Genomic DNA, 17,378 nt, shown 5'->3' on the forward strand with positions numbered 1-17,378 from the left:
ATATTCCTAACCATTAACTTCATTGGCGCTGAACGGACCTCCGATTGTATCTGTAAACACACACTGACGAGTGGACCAGCTGCTTCCACAGAAAATGCGACCAGGGAGCGGTGGCACTCGGCGGCTACGAGTGGAGCCGCCAGCTCGTCTGCATTTTCAACGGAGTCTCCGTTCAAGCAAAGCTCGATGGCATGTATCATAGCAACCTCAATGTTTGTTGTTGTTGTAGTCTGAACAGAGCCATATCCGATTAGGACACTTGCTAATGTACTCAAGAATTCCAATTACCTAATTATGGACTTTTTAAAAATAATTACTACTACTACTAGCACAGTGTTGGCAACATGTTGTTACATTTCTTCTGTCATACTGCACTTGCCTTGATGGCCCATCCAAATTTCCCAACTCCATCCATGAAGAATTGGAAAGCTGTCTCTGCTTTGTTGTTTCTTGCTGCATCCAGATAGAAGATCTGTAATAAAGTGTTAGAAGTGGTTTGTGTAGTTGTTCATAACATAAGTGGTCAACGAGGATATGCAAACAATCCTTACCTTCCTTGAGAAGCCATCAATTGCTCCATAAATCACAATGTTGTACCTATCAAAAAGTTGATTGTTAGTCCACACTGATTGCAAGTGGGTGACATTAAATTTTTACAAGTTCAGTATACAAAAACACACTGGATCAACTTGTGATTTGTGTCAATGTGGACAAGTGACAGAGGAGCAGGAACGGACTATGTCCGCCTTGCGATGCAGTTCAACTGGATTATCCGAGCTACTACTCCTGCACCATCCACACGCTGCAAGGAACTTTTCACTCTTCTCCATTGAATCCGGTAACCCATAGATCTAAGGGCTCCTTTCACTAGCCTGTAGCCAGCATGGGGCAACCTTGCTTTTATTGACCTAACTTTTAGATCTAAAATTTCATCGGAATATCTGAATACCCCACTCTGACAGAGAGGTTTGTGTTTCTTGCATTCGTCTGTATAGAGTGGATCTTGAAATGCCATGGAGGTTCGCCAGAGATGTCAAGTGGTAACTCATGTACCAAGAGATTCTGTAGCATTTGTCTGTCTATGTTGAGGCGGGGTCGCCCCACATTCCACTCCATTTCAACAGACGCCTCATCATCAAACAGTGGACGAACCGTGCTGTGTGATAGATAAATTGCTGACAACATGAGACAGCTGCTGCACATGGTCCACCACAGACTCAGGACATTAAGATAGGCTGCCCCAGCTCGAAGGAATTGCACCTGCTGTGTGCACACCAAATGCAGATACTCGAAATCAATAGGATCTCTGGCTGATTACAGAAGTCAGTCTATCCCTGACTCTGGACAGAAGCTGCTGTCGTGTTTGATTCCTGCAACCAGAAAGAGAAAATATAAATTAAAGTAACAGTTATTTATAACTTAAAGGCGGATGTTGGCATCAACTACACATACAAGCACTTCCTTATTATTATAGGATAAGATAAAACTTTTCCCACAGCGGGGAAAATTGTGTGTTATCAAAGCTCAGATCCATACAAGGTAAGGGGAAACAGCAATTCAAATCAGATGAAGAAGAGTAGTAAAATCTACATTACTGTCAAGAAACATAAAACTCAAAAGCTCTAGAGTTAAGGCAAAGTATTTTTTCCAACATTTGCCAATGTAATGTGAGCCTGCGAATCAAAAGCATACAGTGTCAGATGATTCATAGGGTGGTCCTGCTCAAAGCTCTACAAACTATTCCCACCACAATGAAATACATGCAAGTGCATAACGCATTAGCTTAGCCGCGTACCTGGACTTGTGATCTCGCAGCTTGGTTACTCATTCTTGTGCTCAGTTATCGACTATGTCCTAAAAAGGAAAGTAAAGCATATTGAGTCATAATAGCGGTATTTTTATATCATTACATGAAATATATCATCACCGAGGAAACGCTTTTGTTTACATTGCGGCCGACTGCCAAAAGCGTCAATGGCATGCATCGTTTTTCGCATCAACTCCGGTTTGCAGGGCATATTTAGGAAAACCTTCATATATTTATCCTTTACAAAAATATCTTTTAGGGAGGGCGAAATATCCATGTTAGTGCAACTGAGAGGCCCAAAACTGACAGAAAAATGTGCAATAGGAAAAGATCCATACTCGCGTGGCTGGTTTATGTGCTTCCCGCACCCCACCCTCGGAATCTCGTTCCAGGGCTCCTCACCTCTCACAGCATCAGGCTGCTACGAGCTGGAAACTGGCCCTGCAATTAGTCATAAAGTTTCATAGTCAACGGTAGCAGGGCTACTGTTTTGTAGGAACGGTGACCCCGCGATTGCATGTTACAATCACAGCCTTGCGTTGTATTTGCCTCATAAGCTCCCTACCCTCGGCTGGCTACCCACCCCTGCTTTGATACCACCATCGCGGCGGGGGGATGGGAGGTCACAATAGCTTTAACAGGTCGGAGCAGGGCCCTCTCTGCTCAAGCCGGGACAAGCCGAGACAACAATGCTAATGCAATGCTAATGCATGCACTATCCGGCCTTATAATTATTGTTGTTGCGAATGTACCGGCCGGTTGTAGCCTAAATATTTAGCATAATTAATTTGGGCGCAACGCCTACCAACTTACACTAGCGCGGAAGCAGCAGCAGCAGCGCAGAGGGGAGCGGTGAGGACTGGGCGGTGGAGCAAGGTCAACCAACCAATAGGACTCTTCCACCAGCGTTGGCCCCACCCATTTGGTTCAGTCAGATTCGCAACCAAAACTTTAGAATCCGCAACCAAAACTTTTGAGCTTGCAACCAAAACTTTAGAATCCGCAACCAAAACTTTAGAGCTTGCAATCAAAACTTTAGAATTCACAACCAAAAATTTTGAGCTTGCAAGCAAAAAATATTAGTTTTGATTGAAGTCAGATCTATTCTATTTGTTTGATCTTTTATTTTTTGATTGCAACTTTATGTTTTTTGGTCTCAACTCTCTTTTTTGGTTGCAAAACCTTTTTTGATTGATTGAATCATAAAGAAACAAAATTCTCTCCATACATCCACACAAATTGTCATTTAGACAAAATATGTTGTCACAAAATTATTGTTGGTCTCACGGAAACCTATATAATAATTGAAACTCCTAGATTGCAGCCTTGCAAATGGCTGTAACAAACACAGAAATATGCAGCGATTTTCGAAAAGAAAAACTGCAGTTTCAACAGGTCTGCGTGGCCTGAATCATAGCCACGTTATAAGTTTTAATAAACCAACCGTTTGTAAATCCGTCAAGAAGTTCAGCAAGTTAAGTGTATTTTGTTTGTGTAGATCCACTACTATAGAGTGCTCCGGAACAGTCCCACTCGGTAAGATGGCCGACCAGGTGCACGACGCCGGCGAAAGTCCCATCAGCCATCTAGCCTTTCTATGTCTATCTATGGTCCAGCCCAGAGCCCTAGAGTAGTAAGAGTTGCGACACTCCCATAGGTGCCGTTGTACGCTTTCTTCCAGATCTACTTCCCGGGTTGTTGGAGACTTGGTTTAGTTCCTAGCACCGCTTCGACAGTGAATAGCCACCGTTCATTATTGCACTGCAGGTCGTTGAGTATATGTGGAGGTAAGTTGATGAAATGCCTACCTCTTTTGATTGTTCAAACTGCCTATATTTTATCAGAGGCTCTATTACTGATGCATATGCTGAGCTTATTTGTATACTTGCGCAGCGTAATTATATATATTTTTATCTTGGTAGACGACCGAATTTCGGCTACTTTTTTTAGCTCGACTCTGCTGTTAGCTGTGAAGTTATCTCCAGGGATATATTGACGGATTAATTGTTGATGAGTCGCTACCTCTTTTTAATTTTAACGTCTTTATATTATATCAGAAGCCCTTTGTGGTGCATACATTTATCTGTATTTGTGAATATTGGCAGATGATCGACTTTCAGGCATTGCCATGTGCTTGTTAGCTCTTCTTTGAAAGCTACCTAGCTACATCGCTACCTCTTTTTAATTGTCAAGACTACGTCCTTTATATGAGACCCTTTATAATGCATAAACTTATACTTGTAAGTATTTAACAAATATATTTATCTATCGTATCTATCTATCCGCCAGTATCCCGAGAGCCCTCACTGAAGACACGAAGACCCTCATTGTTTCTCCCATTGTCAATAAAACATACTATTTCATTCATCAAAGCATAATGAGTTGTTATTCTTGAATATATATTTTGTGTATGTCTTAAAATAGTTATAGTGAGTCAACTCCTGCCTCATCAGAAGTGGCTGGACACTATCTGCTGAATGGACAGATAGTTACTCTGCTTTTCAATAACTCCCAGACTAAGGGGAAGTGAATCAGAGAAATATAGACATTGTCTGGAAATACAATAATCCAGCTGGGCAAAAATTAACATCTTCATTCATCTTACATTTCTGTGTAAAAGTCGATTTTCCATGCTAACACGAATGTGAAACATTCCCTCCAAAACCCAAAAGTGTCTTTAATATGTCACCTTATGGCTCAAAATGTAAAACTGACATTTACATACATACTCCAATGAATTAATAATCAAACAAGTACTTGGAGGTGTGATTTTTTCCTTTTTTACCGTGAAATCGCCGCTCTCAGTCCCATAGAAGGAAATGACAGCGCTGCCTGTTTGGAACTATTCAGGCTTACATGAACCACGTGACCGCCCCACTGCGAGAGCATGAGTGTCGCAACTCTTACTATCTCTAGAGCTCTGGTCCAGCCTGTTTGATGACGCTTTTTACGACACTGGCTCCAAAAAGTCCAAAACGGCGACCAGGAAGTAGCAAAATCCGGGCTTCTTCTTTTTTTTTTTTTAATCAATTTTATTTGCAATTTTACACAAAAATACAACAAAGAGGAAAATACCAGGGATATTCTAATTTACATCACACAAGAGGGGGAGATAAAGGTGAACAATTAAATGACACTCAAAGAAACAAAACAATTAGGAGGAGCCAGGTTTAAGTTTGAATTTTTTAAGGTTGTTAATGGATCTTTCAGCTTTTTGTTTTCAGTTAAATTTATAGTAGAAATGTATAAGTTAACGTCTACAATAAATTCATTAAAGTTTAGTTTTCTATTAGCCCATTTCATTTAGTGGATGTGATACTTTCCTATAAAATGTAAAAGCTGAATTACATATTTTCACATTTTCCCATTTTTTGATCATAGTATAATGCATACATCTTTGGCATTATTAATAATGATTTAATCCGGGCTTCATTTCTCGGCGTTGAAACCAACGGGGTGACGTCACGGTTAAGTTCACGCCTGTGTATGTACTCGCGCCTCCATCGTCGCCGCTCATCGCGGCTTCCGGGCCGGCCGCCAGGGGGCGCTGTGGGCTGCTGAGTGCCAGGGAGCTGCTGCGATGTCCGGGAAGACGACTCTCAGCATGGCGGTTGGTATTTTTCACTTCACACTCTGCTTCTCAGCCCAGCGTTTTTTCAGCATCTCAGTAGCGGTACTTTCTGACTAAACCCCCAGCCGGCTGCTGCCTTGAGAGGGCGGCGAAGGCTCAGAGCTCCGGTGGCTGTTTCTTTCGTATGTCGTGACTTGTGAACCCGTTTGGCTGGTGAGTCCCTGTCGGCTGGTCTTTAACCCTGATCCTCCTCTGCAGCTGTGTAGTACACGTACAGAGTACACGTTTATAGTACACAGACATAGTGCACATTTATAATACACATACATAGTACGTATTTATAGCATACATACATCGTTTGCAATATGGTACACATATATAGCGCACATTTAGAGTACACATCAGGGCCGGAGTGGGACTCATTTTCAGCCTTGGAGTTTCATGTCTTCAGACTGACCCACTTTAGACTCGACCTATTATTATTAAAATCATGTTATTATAGTCTTACATGTTAAGTCTTACAATTGCACACTGTTCTGTAAAGCCTTGTAATTCAGTGTATTTCCAATTCAGTGCAAGTAAGGGGTTGTTTCACAATGTGTTTCACATCACAACTTTCACAGATACGAGAATATCAGTTAAAAGGCAAATCTCCAACACTATTCTTTAAAACATCAGAAATTTAGCATTATTAAAATACATCCTGTGACTGAGAGCGAGCAAAGTAATGAAAATTATCAACCAGCTCATCTTCATCTTCCTCATTCCTAAGTTGCGGTTCAGGTTCTGCTGCTGAGCTGCTGCCTCTGTGTTCAGTTCTTGAGGAGAGACTGCTCTCCCTTTTATACTTCCGGCAGTTTCCCTAGACTCGCCTGCACCTGTATCATAATAAAAAATAATACTCTAAACACATTTTGACTAAACCAATTAAGATATTTCAATAGCAAATATGCAGGCTTATTTAATATTACTTTATCCTATTCCCTTTCAATTGTGGACTTTGTGTATTTACAATATTTAATGATAAAAATAAAACGGGTCACTACTATCATTTCGGCATTGGAAGTGGTTAGATTGTAACTAATGCTTGCTTGTTCACTCTGTTACAACAGCTCACCTGTTATTTCCGTACTGACCAGAGTAATCCTCTCATCATTACTGGATCCTGGCTCTGTTTCTGACACTAAATCACATTTTAAAAATGCTCAGAATTCTCAGCACAAATCTCCTCTTTTTACAAAGCCTTCTGATTATTTCAGGTCAGTTTCATTAATGTAGTGCTGAATCATCTAGCATCTCAGGGCTTCTCATATAGAGCAGATCTACACCATACTCTTAATTATATTCATTCGAGTAACATTCACTCAGTGAACAATCCTACTTCCACTCGGAACTTGTGGGCTCATGGCTGCTGCTTGGTGCTGGATCTTTCTTCTGACTCTGAGGGGCTTACAGGACAAAGTTTCCCAGTTACGTGGCATTGCATCACGCTATTATTTAAATTATATAATGTTATGTTATATGCCACAATGCCACACAATTCATTGACTTGATAATTAATTAACTTGAACAGTGGTTTGAAGGCAAAGTTTAACATCTTGCTCATTCTGTACCCGTTTTATCGCCCTAATTTTGTTGTTTCAAACTGCAAATTCGTTTTAGTGAAAAAGTCTACAATTTCGGCACATTTGGCGTGTTTAAAGAGCTCTCTTCTTTTTATAATTCTTGCTTTCCTTGTGCCATCCTTGCTCGTTGTATTTTCCATCTTTCAAACACCCACTGTGTGCACGGACATGTTACGTGAGCATGTGCCAGCAAAAAATAGAAAAAAGAGCTGCCAGTGGAGGTGGCCCAGGAACCGCTGTAGCAGTATACGTGATAAGCCCAGTGTCATAACTGAACACCGGCCCAAATTAAACAAAACAAAAAGTGAACACTGGCCCTCACGGCCCACTGGGAATTGTCCCGGTCCACCCGGGCCTGGTACACATACATAGTGCACATTTATAGTACATATTTTTAATACACATGCATAGTACACATTTAGAGTACACATACATAGTCCACATTTATAGTACATACATAGTATATGCATTTATAGTACACAATAATAGTATGATTATAGTACACATACATAGTACGCATGTCTACTGTGAATGTGTACCATAAATATTTACTATATGAGTTATATATGTATTACACACTTATGCTTATAGTACCTATGCATAGTGGACATTTATAGTATATACTTATGGTACACATTTATTGTATAGTATATTTATAGTACACATTCACAATTACAGTACATAATCATGGTACATAGTCATAGAATGCATTCAGAGTACACATTCATAGTATACATTCAACTTCATAGTACACATTCATGTTCATAATAAACATTTATAGTTCACATTCATATTCATCGTACACATTCAATATCATAATACACATTTACAGTACACATTCACAGCACATGTTATTTTTTTACTGTTGCTTGACAGTAGATATGGACAGAGGAGTTCTTACAGGACAGTGCTGTCAGACTGCGTTATTTGTAGCTGAGAGAATCTATAGTGCATGTTTTAGTGCAAAATAATGAAGCTGCATGTAAATATTCAACATCTTTAATGTCATTGTTCAGCTGCAGACAACAGTACTATGAAATTATGGTGTTAATCCTTGAGTTAAAATAGACTAAAACAAATAATAAAATACACAGTTAAGAAAGTGTACGAATAATATGTAGGAAATGTAAACACGCAATGAGGTAGTGCAAATAAAAGTGACTGGATTCACAGACATTGGTACAATGTTACACATGGTTAGATTGTTGAAGACGCTCAGATTATATTGATTGAATATTTATAGTACAGTGTTTCCTTTAGGATTTTTTCAGCAGTGGGGGCAGGCTCTCCAGGGAGCCATGGCGATGTTAACAAATGACACTTGACTGCAGATTTTACTTTTACAACTTACTTATTGCATGACCAGTTGAAAATGGCTTTTTAAAGGCTTAATGTAAAAAATTAAAAAATGTAATCAGATAAAACAATAAAATTAAATAAATAAAAATAAATACAATAAATAGTAATTTCTTGATGGGGCTGTAAAATCAATGGCAAAGTTTGCACCCAGGCTCAGAACAATAAATCTTTCTGGGGTTTTTTTAAAGAATAGCTCTAAGGCTCTGTAAAAGTGGCATTATTGATCATTCCTCTTACAATGGAAATACACTGAATTTATTTTTTATTTTGTTTATTTATTTATTTAACAGAAATATAGATATAATATAGATATATATTATGCAAAAAGAAGAAAGGAAAAAAAGGTTCAATACTCGCCATTATCAGTGTAGTAGAGCCATGAGTGGAGCCAGCTGTTTTTTTCACCCCATTTAGGGTCCCAGCCTGCGCTTCCCTTTAGGTTTAGGTCCCATTAGATAATTTACACTAACGCCACATCTGAATACAAGTGTGAACACAATTTTTTACCTAATCATCATCATTTATGAGTCAGTAAAAGGCTAATGATACGCGACTAGTGTCATCTTGGTCAGGTGTCTTTCTCATCTTGGAGAAATATTTGAACAAGCTCATCTGAAAATGCAGTAAGCAGTTACATCATGGCGTGGAGATGTTAGCTTAATGCTATCAATTAGTTTACTCACATTAGCAACACTGAGTTGGCACCGGGCCCAATTAACTGAAGCTAGCAATATGTTATGTAACTTTAGCTGGCCATCAGTGTTTTGCGAATGTCTGTTTAACTTGTAAAATCTATTATGAATTATCTTATACTAATAAGTCTAACTTTTCTCCAGTAAGTCACTGCCCAATTTTCCAAGATGACACTCCTCTGACTCTGTGACCTGGTGTCTGGTGCCTGGTGACGTGACGTGATGCCACTTTTAACACCAAGCTCTCGCAAGTAATTGACTTTGTGTTAACCTGTATTCACAGTACACATTCATAGTGATGAAGAAAATAGCACACCTTTTGGTACTACTGTCACATGTCGCCCATTCATTCAATAGGAGGTTTGCAAACACGTGACTTTAGCGGTGGCATTAACTTTTGGTTAAGTAAGTGGTGGTCAGGCCAACCGAAATGGCTACAGCAGAGCAAGGAAAACGCGACTCTTTTTCGGATTATTTTCGTGCTTTAGATTCAAATTCTCAAACTCGATACATCGAAAAACTCAAATTTTGTGATAGTATAGATCTGTATGCGTTATCCACGAAGGATTTGGACTACGAGTTGGAAAAATATCCGCCAGTTCAGTTCCCTGATATCTCCAACTATCTGGTGCTACAAACAAGCTTTTGCACTGCTAAACAAATGAAGGCTTGGAAAAGCATGGATTCGTACAATTTCTTTGTCTGTGGATGGATTAAAGAAGTCGGAGTTAACATCCTGAAAGACAAATCCTGCATCATAAAAAGCCGTGTAAGTAACGATTTATGTGAACTTGTACTTGCTAGGTGTGTTAGCTCGGTGGATGCTAAAACGTGTTTCTGCTGTTCTTTTCAGGTGAAACATTTGCAATGTTTATCAAAAACACCAACTCATACCTGGTTGTTGATAAAAGAAGATGGCAAAATAATAACCGTGAACTGCGACTGCATGGCAGGGTAAATAATCCTTCAATGTGAAAGTTTTGCTAGTATGCTAGCCACATCTCAGTTCATGCTTTAATTTGTGTTTCGTGTTGGTCTGTTTACTAAGCACACGAAGATGGCAAACTTAATGTAAAATGTCAAAGAAATACTTGTCCGTTTACTGTGATTGCAGTGTTGTTGTTGTTTTTTTTCATTTGTATAATTTTTCAGCTTAGCGGAGTCGTGCCCACATGTTGGTGCGGTCCTATACGCCTTGGAGACCGGAGTTCGGATGCGCCAATCTGTCGCCTGTACTGATGAGAAGAGCAAGTGGTTGATGCCAACTCATTTAGACAAAGTAAGGAGGGAATATCTGTTTTGTCTTTCAGAATCAAATATACTTAAATTTTCTGTTTTGACTGTTTCTTTGTCACTATGTTTTTATAGTATGCCATGTACTCTCTCTTTTTCACTGGAGTCATTGTAAAGTGATGCTCTTGTGTACAAGTGTGATAGAGCAGCACGCTTACACAAATTATGTGAAGCCATAGAGCTGTACAGCTCTGATCATACCATCAGGTGCAGGTCATATAATTAGAATATCATGAAAATGTACATTGATTTCAATGAGCAGTTGTCAGTTATAATCATAAATATTAAAAGAAATGAAGTATTTGAAATATGTCAGCCTATGTGTAATGGATGTATACATTATGCAAGTTTCACTTTTTGAATGGAATTACTTAAATGAAAAAAATATATTCTAATGTTTTGAACAGCAGCTCATTATATACAATCAGGCACTGTTCAAAGAACTCGAATATATTTTTTCATTTCAGTAATTCCATTCAAAAAGTTAGACTTGTAAACTACATGAATGTACACATTCATTACACATAGGCTGACATATTTCAAAGACTTTATTTCTTTTAATGTTGATGACTATACTGACATCTGCTCATTGAAATCAATGGACTTTTTTTTTTAAAATGATATTCTAATTAAATGACCTACCTACACCTGCAGTCCATCCATAAATCCACACTCTCCAATTTGTTGGTGTTGTGTTATTACAAAAAGCACAATTAGCTCAGGCAGTCCCACAAGGGCCACATGGAAACAACTTCCTGTTGGTGGGAAAAAAAAACAGAAAACCTAATAAAAACAGAAATGACAACAAATGAGACCTTGCTAGGAATAGTGGAATACTGTAAAGAAATAATGCATGTAATATATATATTTTTTTCTTGTTTGCAGATTCCTGTTGCTCCTGTATCAGACATAGATTTCTCTTCAGCGAGAGCAAAAAAGCAACAATTGGATGATGCCATCTCCTGCTCTACAACTGAAGCCAAGAAGATGCCTGCCAAACCATGTCCACCTGTGGCTAAAGGCTCTGAGACGTATAAGAAGTTCTTTGAGGAACTTAGCCGGAACTGCCCAAAAAGTGCTGCACTCATAACAAATGAGGCTTACTATAAAAACTTCATTCCCAAGTCAGCCACCAGCATGCTCCCAAAGCCAATCATGGACTGTCGTACCAAGGATACAGTCTCTTTATCAGATGGTGATATGGATGAGTTGTGCAAGACCTTCACCTTGCCCGCACTTACAGCCTCACATATAAGCACAGTTGAGAGGGAGACCCGAAAACAAACAGGCTCAAGGAAGTGGTTTAGACAAAGGGCCGGTCGTATCACAGCATCCAAACTGAAGCAAACCCTCCACACTAAAGCTGATAAGCCAGCCAAGAGTCTTATCAAGGCTATATGTTATCCAGAATCTAACAAATTCTTCTCATCAGCTACCAGGTATGATTTCTATCTGAACTCAAGCCCTGGGGATATTTCTCTTTTCTGATGATTATATAACATTGATTATAATGAACTTTATCTTTGCATATGCATATTTTGGCGATTAGTGTTATTGATAACCCCTAAAAAGAAGGTCTTTACTGGGACTCATTTCAGTAAATAGAAATAAAATTAACTGAACTTTGTTTTCATTCATAGGCATGGGTGCCAACATGAAGCACAGGCAAGGCGGGAGTATGAGAAGGCAATGGCAGAAACGCATGATAGGTTCTCCATTGCAGAAATCAAATCAAATCAAATCAACTTTATTTATATGGCACTTTTCATACAGTCGAGTAACACAAAGTGCCTCACAGAGGATAAAAACAAAAACAACACAATACAAAACACTGTGAAAAACCCGAAACCTTACACCCCCCAACAAATATACACACAGATACGTAATCACATATACATTCACACACATACGTAGACATACGAACAGACATACAGACCCACACACACAAACATACGAACATACACACACCAACATACACCATCTGTCAGTAAGGAGATATAGCGGAGACATGGCTGGGCTCCGAAATCCGAAGTGAGGAAGAAGCTACCTTTGGGGGCCACACACACCGAGTGGAGTCATGGACCATGACTGCAGGGGAGCCGACACAAGGACCACCCCAGCCCAGGCAGACAGGAGGCTCCACACGAAGGTGTAAAGCTCTCCAGCCACCCGGGCCAGGGCCATCCACGGGCCAGCACCCCCATCAGTGGACCAGAATCAACTCCAGGTGTGGTAGGCCCCCAGGAGGAAACACTGGAGAAACGAGGGACTAAAATAGTAAAACAAAAGAAATTGGATTGCACCTGAATGCCAAATGGCCATACATGGGAGCATCACCAGATGGAAAAGTAAATTGTGCATGTTACGGGACCGGAGTTTGTGAGATTAAGGCATAGACACATTCATTATAGACCATGTATTGGTGGAAAGGATTGTTCCAGATTTGGCTTTTTGGCACAATGTAGTTCCAAAGGCTGAGCTTTTTTTCCGCAAATGCCTACTTCCAGAAATTCTGGGCAAATGGTTCACAAGGCCAGTCACAGCATCATTGCAATCTCAAAACAGATCCCCTTTAGGATGTTTAAAGAGGCAGCTATGAGTACTTTTCATATTTTTTGTATTCTGAATACATACTCTTCATGAGTCTCCCACCTTGGTGCCACCGTAAGAGATATAACACAACAGTTTTAGTAGTTCATTTTTTTATTAGATTGCATCACATTCTCAAAACATGGTAAAGTTTTACAATTTGGTTCTTCCATGTTGCATTGTTTTGCTTGAACCATATGCAGGTAATGTATTTAAGTTGCAGTAATGTGAAACCTTGCAAAAATACAATTTATTGAAACATTAAAGTGAGAAAATTGAAATAGAAGTGTCTTGATCTGTTGATTTTTTTACTTGTATAACTGATCTAACAAATGCATAAATGCCTATCAAGTACTAGGTCGCTACTCTGTACTGTTATAAGTTGCACAATTCTCAAAATACAATTCTGAAAAGTATCAATTTTCATTCCTACAAAAACACATGAAAAACAGTTCACTTTTTGCTCTTGTAATACAAACTTTAGACATTTGTTGTTTTTAAATTGCCACTCTTACTCTTGGAATTTTAAATAATTTATGTTTTTTTATCCAAGACGATACATTCATATGCTTTGACTATTTTTATACTTAATTCATTTGGCACCACACTCTGACAAATTTGTAAGTGCACAGCAAATAACCCCTATTTTATCTGTCACTGCAACACCATCATCTCCTTCAACTAGCATGTGCTCCTTTGTCATTGCCCGACTCTGCAGTATCTGGTACTTTCGCCGCACAAGTCCAATGGATCCTGACACTGGCGATTTTGCGTGTTTCCTCTACGTCACATGGCGACAACTGAGATTTCCCTTTAGTGAATGCAGGGGTATTCAAAGTTGCACCGTACAAACCCACACTGTCAGCGATTGTGAAACCACGGTCTGCTAGCACAATGTCCCCTGGTAATAAGTGGTCAAGAATACCACTGTCCTCAGTGAGTTTTTTTGTCACTAGCTCTGCCTCCCCATGCTTTAGATATAAATGAGACATGTCCTTGCGGTGTAATTCCAATCAAAAATTTGAATGTATTATGGTGTTTATAATTTGACCATGTCTGAAAATGTGAATTTGAAGGCCTTTCAATAAATACCTCAAAACAGTCTATGATGACAGCCATCTTTGATCCAAAAGCCTGTCTAAACTCCATGGGCATTGTAGCTCTCAGTGCTTCTCTTTCTGGCCACTCAATTAAAAACCTGAGTCTGAGATGTAACACAGAGAGCACTTTATGAAAAATTCTGCTTGCAGTAGATTCAGATATTTCAAATTGGTATGCCAGGTCTTTAAGGGGTAAGGTCAGTCATAACCTCATGAAAACCAGCATTAGCTGCTTGAACTTGTCCAGAGAAGACAGTGCTGTGGTGCTTATGTATGGTTCACAAAGAGATAGTACTTGCATAAGAACTAGAAAGTTGGGCAGTCCTGTGTAAAAATTTGGCTTTTCATTACTTTTCTGAAATGACTCTTTACTGATAGCTGTGTCTAGTGCCTTTGATCTGAGTTCATAAAGTTCACAGTTCAAGCTCCTCAACTCCTCTTCCATGCTAACAATATCGGCACCGGTCAGATCTGTTTGGCATTCTACACTGGACAAGAAGTCCTCAAATTCATACGACCGCATCGGTCGTTTGCACTGTGCACCGGAATACGACCTATGCGGTCGTATGAACGTTTGCGCCCCTACGGGGAAAATGAACGCATTATGGGATTTAATTCGCGAAACGGCTTTTCCGTCACAAAACGGCTTTTTCTCACTTTTCCAACACGTTTTTAGGGTTAGGGATAGGGACAGGGATAGCGTTAGATAAAAGTTTGTTCATGATGACGTTTCACCTGCGACTCCAGAGTGTCGATATTTACTCAACCGCTAGAGGTCGCATACGTCAAAATGTAACACTGGGTCGTAATACGGGCGTGTACAGACGACCTATGTGGTCGTTTTTTGTTTGAGGACAGGCTGACACTGGAGCATCCGTCACCAGGGCAACCGTCCTGCGCTGCATTGATCGCTTCAATCTGCTGAACATCGGAACTCTGGACTTGCTGTGTGTCAAATCTCATGAGTTTGTGAAAGTGTAACAAGGCCTCGCACCTTCTGAACATTTCCTCTTTTCGTCTCGAGTTTGCAATCGCTCATTTCGCTCCAGCGTCTCTGCAGTCGGCTGTTTCACTTTCTCGTGGCCAAGTTTCCTCGTTGGAGCCCAGTCTATGTCCTCCTCATCATATAGATTGCTAGGACGCCCTGTTGAACAATGTGAGAATATTACACGGGTTAAAATCGTACTATTCTGACTGCTTCGTTTGGCTATCAACAGAAACCGTCGTTTTGGACTAGAGTAAACAAGATAAAAACAGCGAACGTTAGCTTGTTAGGTGGGTAGTTAGTGTTACCAATCTTTAAAGAATGGGTCTTAAAACCAACACAGAAAGGCTCTAAGCATGTATATTATAATAATTCACTAACCTTTAACGAAGTGATCGCCACAGACTGGCATTCTTTGACTCCGCTCCCTTCGAACTTAAGGAAATGTTACCGAACCATTTTTCTCTGCGTCTTCTCGTAAAATCCTTAGTACGAGGCCTTTTTCTAATCTCTGAACCCTGAAGTATCCTTTATCAATTTCGCGATTTGATCAATTAGAACAACCTAAAACAACACACGCATAAGGCATTTTTGACCGATGAGTGAACGTTAGCCACGCTCGCTGCAGTCAACAATGAGCTCCACTAACCACCACTTCGTGATTCAATTCAATTCAATTTTATTTGTATAGCGTCAATTACAGTCAAATAGTCTCAAGATGCTTTACAGAACCCATGCGTGATATGCATAGGTAATGAGGCGGATGTGACATCATTTGCAAGCCACCTATTTCTCAGGGTTATCCACCATTCCTATTTGCAAGTATTTACCAGACTCATCCTTTGTTTCCGTCTGCCGTACCCCCCGTCTTATCTCCTGTTATCACACCTTTGCTATTTGCAAGTGTTTACCAGACTCATCCTTTACCATCTGTCATGCCCCTTGTCTTACCTCCTGTTATCCAATTGCCCTTTTGTTCTGTTGGTTTACCCTTGATTCAGCTATACGCAAATTAACCACTGTCAACCTTGGTATTTACTTACAACCCCCCCAACCCTTCCTCTGAGATGTTCCTTTTGTCTTACCCTCTGTATTTGCATACAGCCCCTCTCCACCCTCTGACATCCCTATAAAATGGGAAACCTCCAAAATGTTCTGGGTCGGCTTACATTCACAGACTCCTGCTCTGTGTTGGTAAGCCCACCGTATGCCAGAATACCAGTAAACACCCCACTACAGCAAACTTTGCAAAACTAAGAGTGAAATTTCTTCAACAGTAGTACACATTCATAGTACACACTCATGGTACACATTCATAATACAATGCAATAACTTTATTAGTCTCTGAAGGGAAATTAATAAAATAATGCACATTCATATTCATAATACACAGTCATAGTACGCATTTATAGTATACATTCATAGTACATATTCACAGTACACATTCATAGTGCATATTTATAGTACATTGTAAAAGTACACATTCATAGTACATATTCATAGTACACATTCATAGTACACATTTATAGTACGTGTTAATATTTATAATACAAATTCGTAGTATACATCTATAGTACATATTCATAGTACTCATGTGTAGGACACATTGATAATTCACATGTAGCGGTCAACGGGAATTGATGGGACTCAGAGAATCCCCACAATTTAATCAATTATTCCTGCTATTGTTTCCGATGGTGGTGGATTTGTTGTAGGAGCGCAATGATTTGATCGTCAGCAGGCCGCTGACATAGCGTTCACTTGTTGCCATGGTTACTGTGCTGCTATCAGACTTCGTGCCACTATCTCGATGGGAAATCCTTAACAAATCTGGGTATCCAAACTTTAAGCTGCATCACTGCCAAAGTGTGATCTTTTTTTTTTTTTTTTGTAATCACCCGTGCACCACAATATTGCACGGGTGTAAAACAATTTAGCTACGCTATGGTGAAGAACATCAGGGAATTAATTGTTTTTCCTGGTCTTCAGCAGTAATTTTTGTTGGTAAATGAGAGACATGAGTATCGCACACGTCTACATCTTCAAACCATAAACAAGGAAGTGAATTTGGTGACATACGTGTATTACATTTGCACTGGGGACCACTATGATTGGTGGAACTCATGGGAGGTGGGCCAAAATTGAGAGAAAGTTGCGGTGATTGGACAAAATTGCAAGGCCGCGCAAAATTCGTGGAGATTGGACGATTTCGTGTGAATTCGCACGTTCACAACATTGCGAATTCCTGGAGGGACTGCATAGTACACAATCATAATATACATTCATAGTTCACATTTCTAAGGTTATATTGATTATTGAAGACGCTGAACCTGAAACTAATTTTTGTTTGCTTGTTT

General features: G+C 39.7%; 2 protein-coding genes across 5 annotated transcripts in view; both read left to right on the plus strand.

The window, feature by feature from the left end:
* The first annotated feature begins 5,337 nt into the window (after positions 1-5,337).
* The window catches only part of LOC110967068 (zinc finger protein 224-like), a 36,857-nt gene continuing 24,816 nt past the window's right edge, over positions 5,338-17,378 (plus strand). The window contains exons 1-2 of one of the 3 annotated variants that reach the window (XM_051945079.1): positions 5,351-5,591; positions 9,199-9,305. The gene's annotated coding sequence lies outside the window, so the exon portion shown is untranslated. Of the gene's footprint in view, positions 5,592-9,198; positions 9,306-17,378 lie in introns of all 3 variants that reach the window. The other 2 variants (XM_051945080.1, XM_051945078.1) reach the window with 2 other exon arrangements.
* LOC127533052 (uncharacterized) lies at positions 9,312-17,375 on the plus strand. 2 transcript variants are annotated; one of them, XM_051945083.1, is made up of 5 exons: positions 9,312-9,823; positions 9,908-10,008; positions 10,207-10,333; positions 11,233-11,786; positions 11,988-17,375. In XM_051945083.1, exons 1-5 carry the CDS (start codon positions 9,485-9,487, stop codon positions 12,259-12,261), a joined length of 1,395 nt encoding a protein of 464 aa, XP_051801043.1. In that variant the 5' UTR covers positions 9,312-9,484; the 3' UTR covers positions 12,262-17,375. The 2 variants fall into 2 exon arrangements, with proteins under 2 accessions (XP_051801043.1, XP_051801042.1); XM_051945082.1 differs by having other exon boundaries at positions 9,312-10,008.

The sequence above is a fragment of the Acanthochromis polyacanthus genome, chromosome 3 (assembly GCF_021347895.1).
Source record: "Acanthochromis polyacanthus isolate Apoly-LR-REF ecotype Palm Island chromosome 3, KAUST_Apoly_ChrSc, whole genome shotgun sequence".
Classification (NCBI taxonomy): Eukaryota; Metazoa; Chordata; class Actinopteri; family Pomacentridae; genus Acanthochromis; species Acanthochromis polyacanthus.

What these genes read in the sequence shown, in the direction of transcription:
- LOC127533052 (XM_051945082.1), top strand. Translation starts at nt 9,485, where the DNA reads ATGGCTACAGCAGAGCAAGGAAAACGCGACTCTTTTTCGGATTATTTT. An exon ending in AACTGCGACTGCATGGCAGG is followed by an intron (nt 10,009 to 10,206) that starts GTAAATAATCCT and finishes ATAATTTTTCAG; the next exon opens with CTTAGCGGAGTCGTGCCCAC. An exon ending in TGCCAACTCATTTAGACAAA is followed by an intron (nt 10,334 to 11,232) that starts GTAAGGAGGGAA and finishes TCTTGTTTGCAG; the next exon opens with ATTCCTGTTGCTCCTGTATC.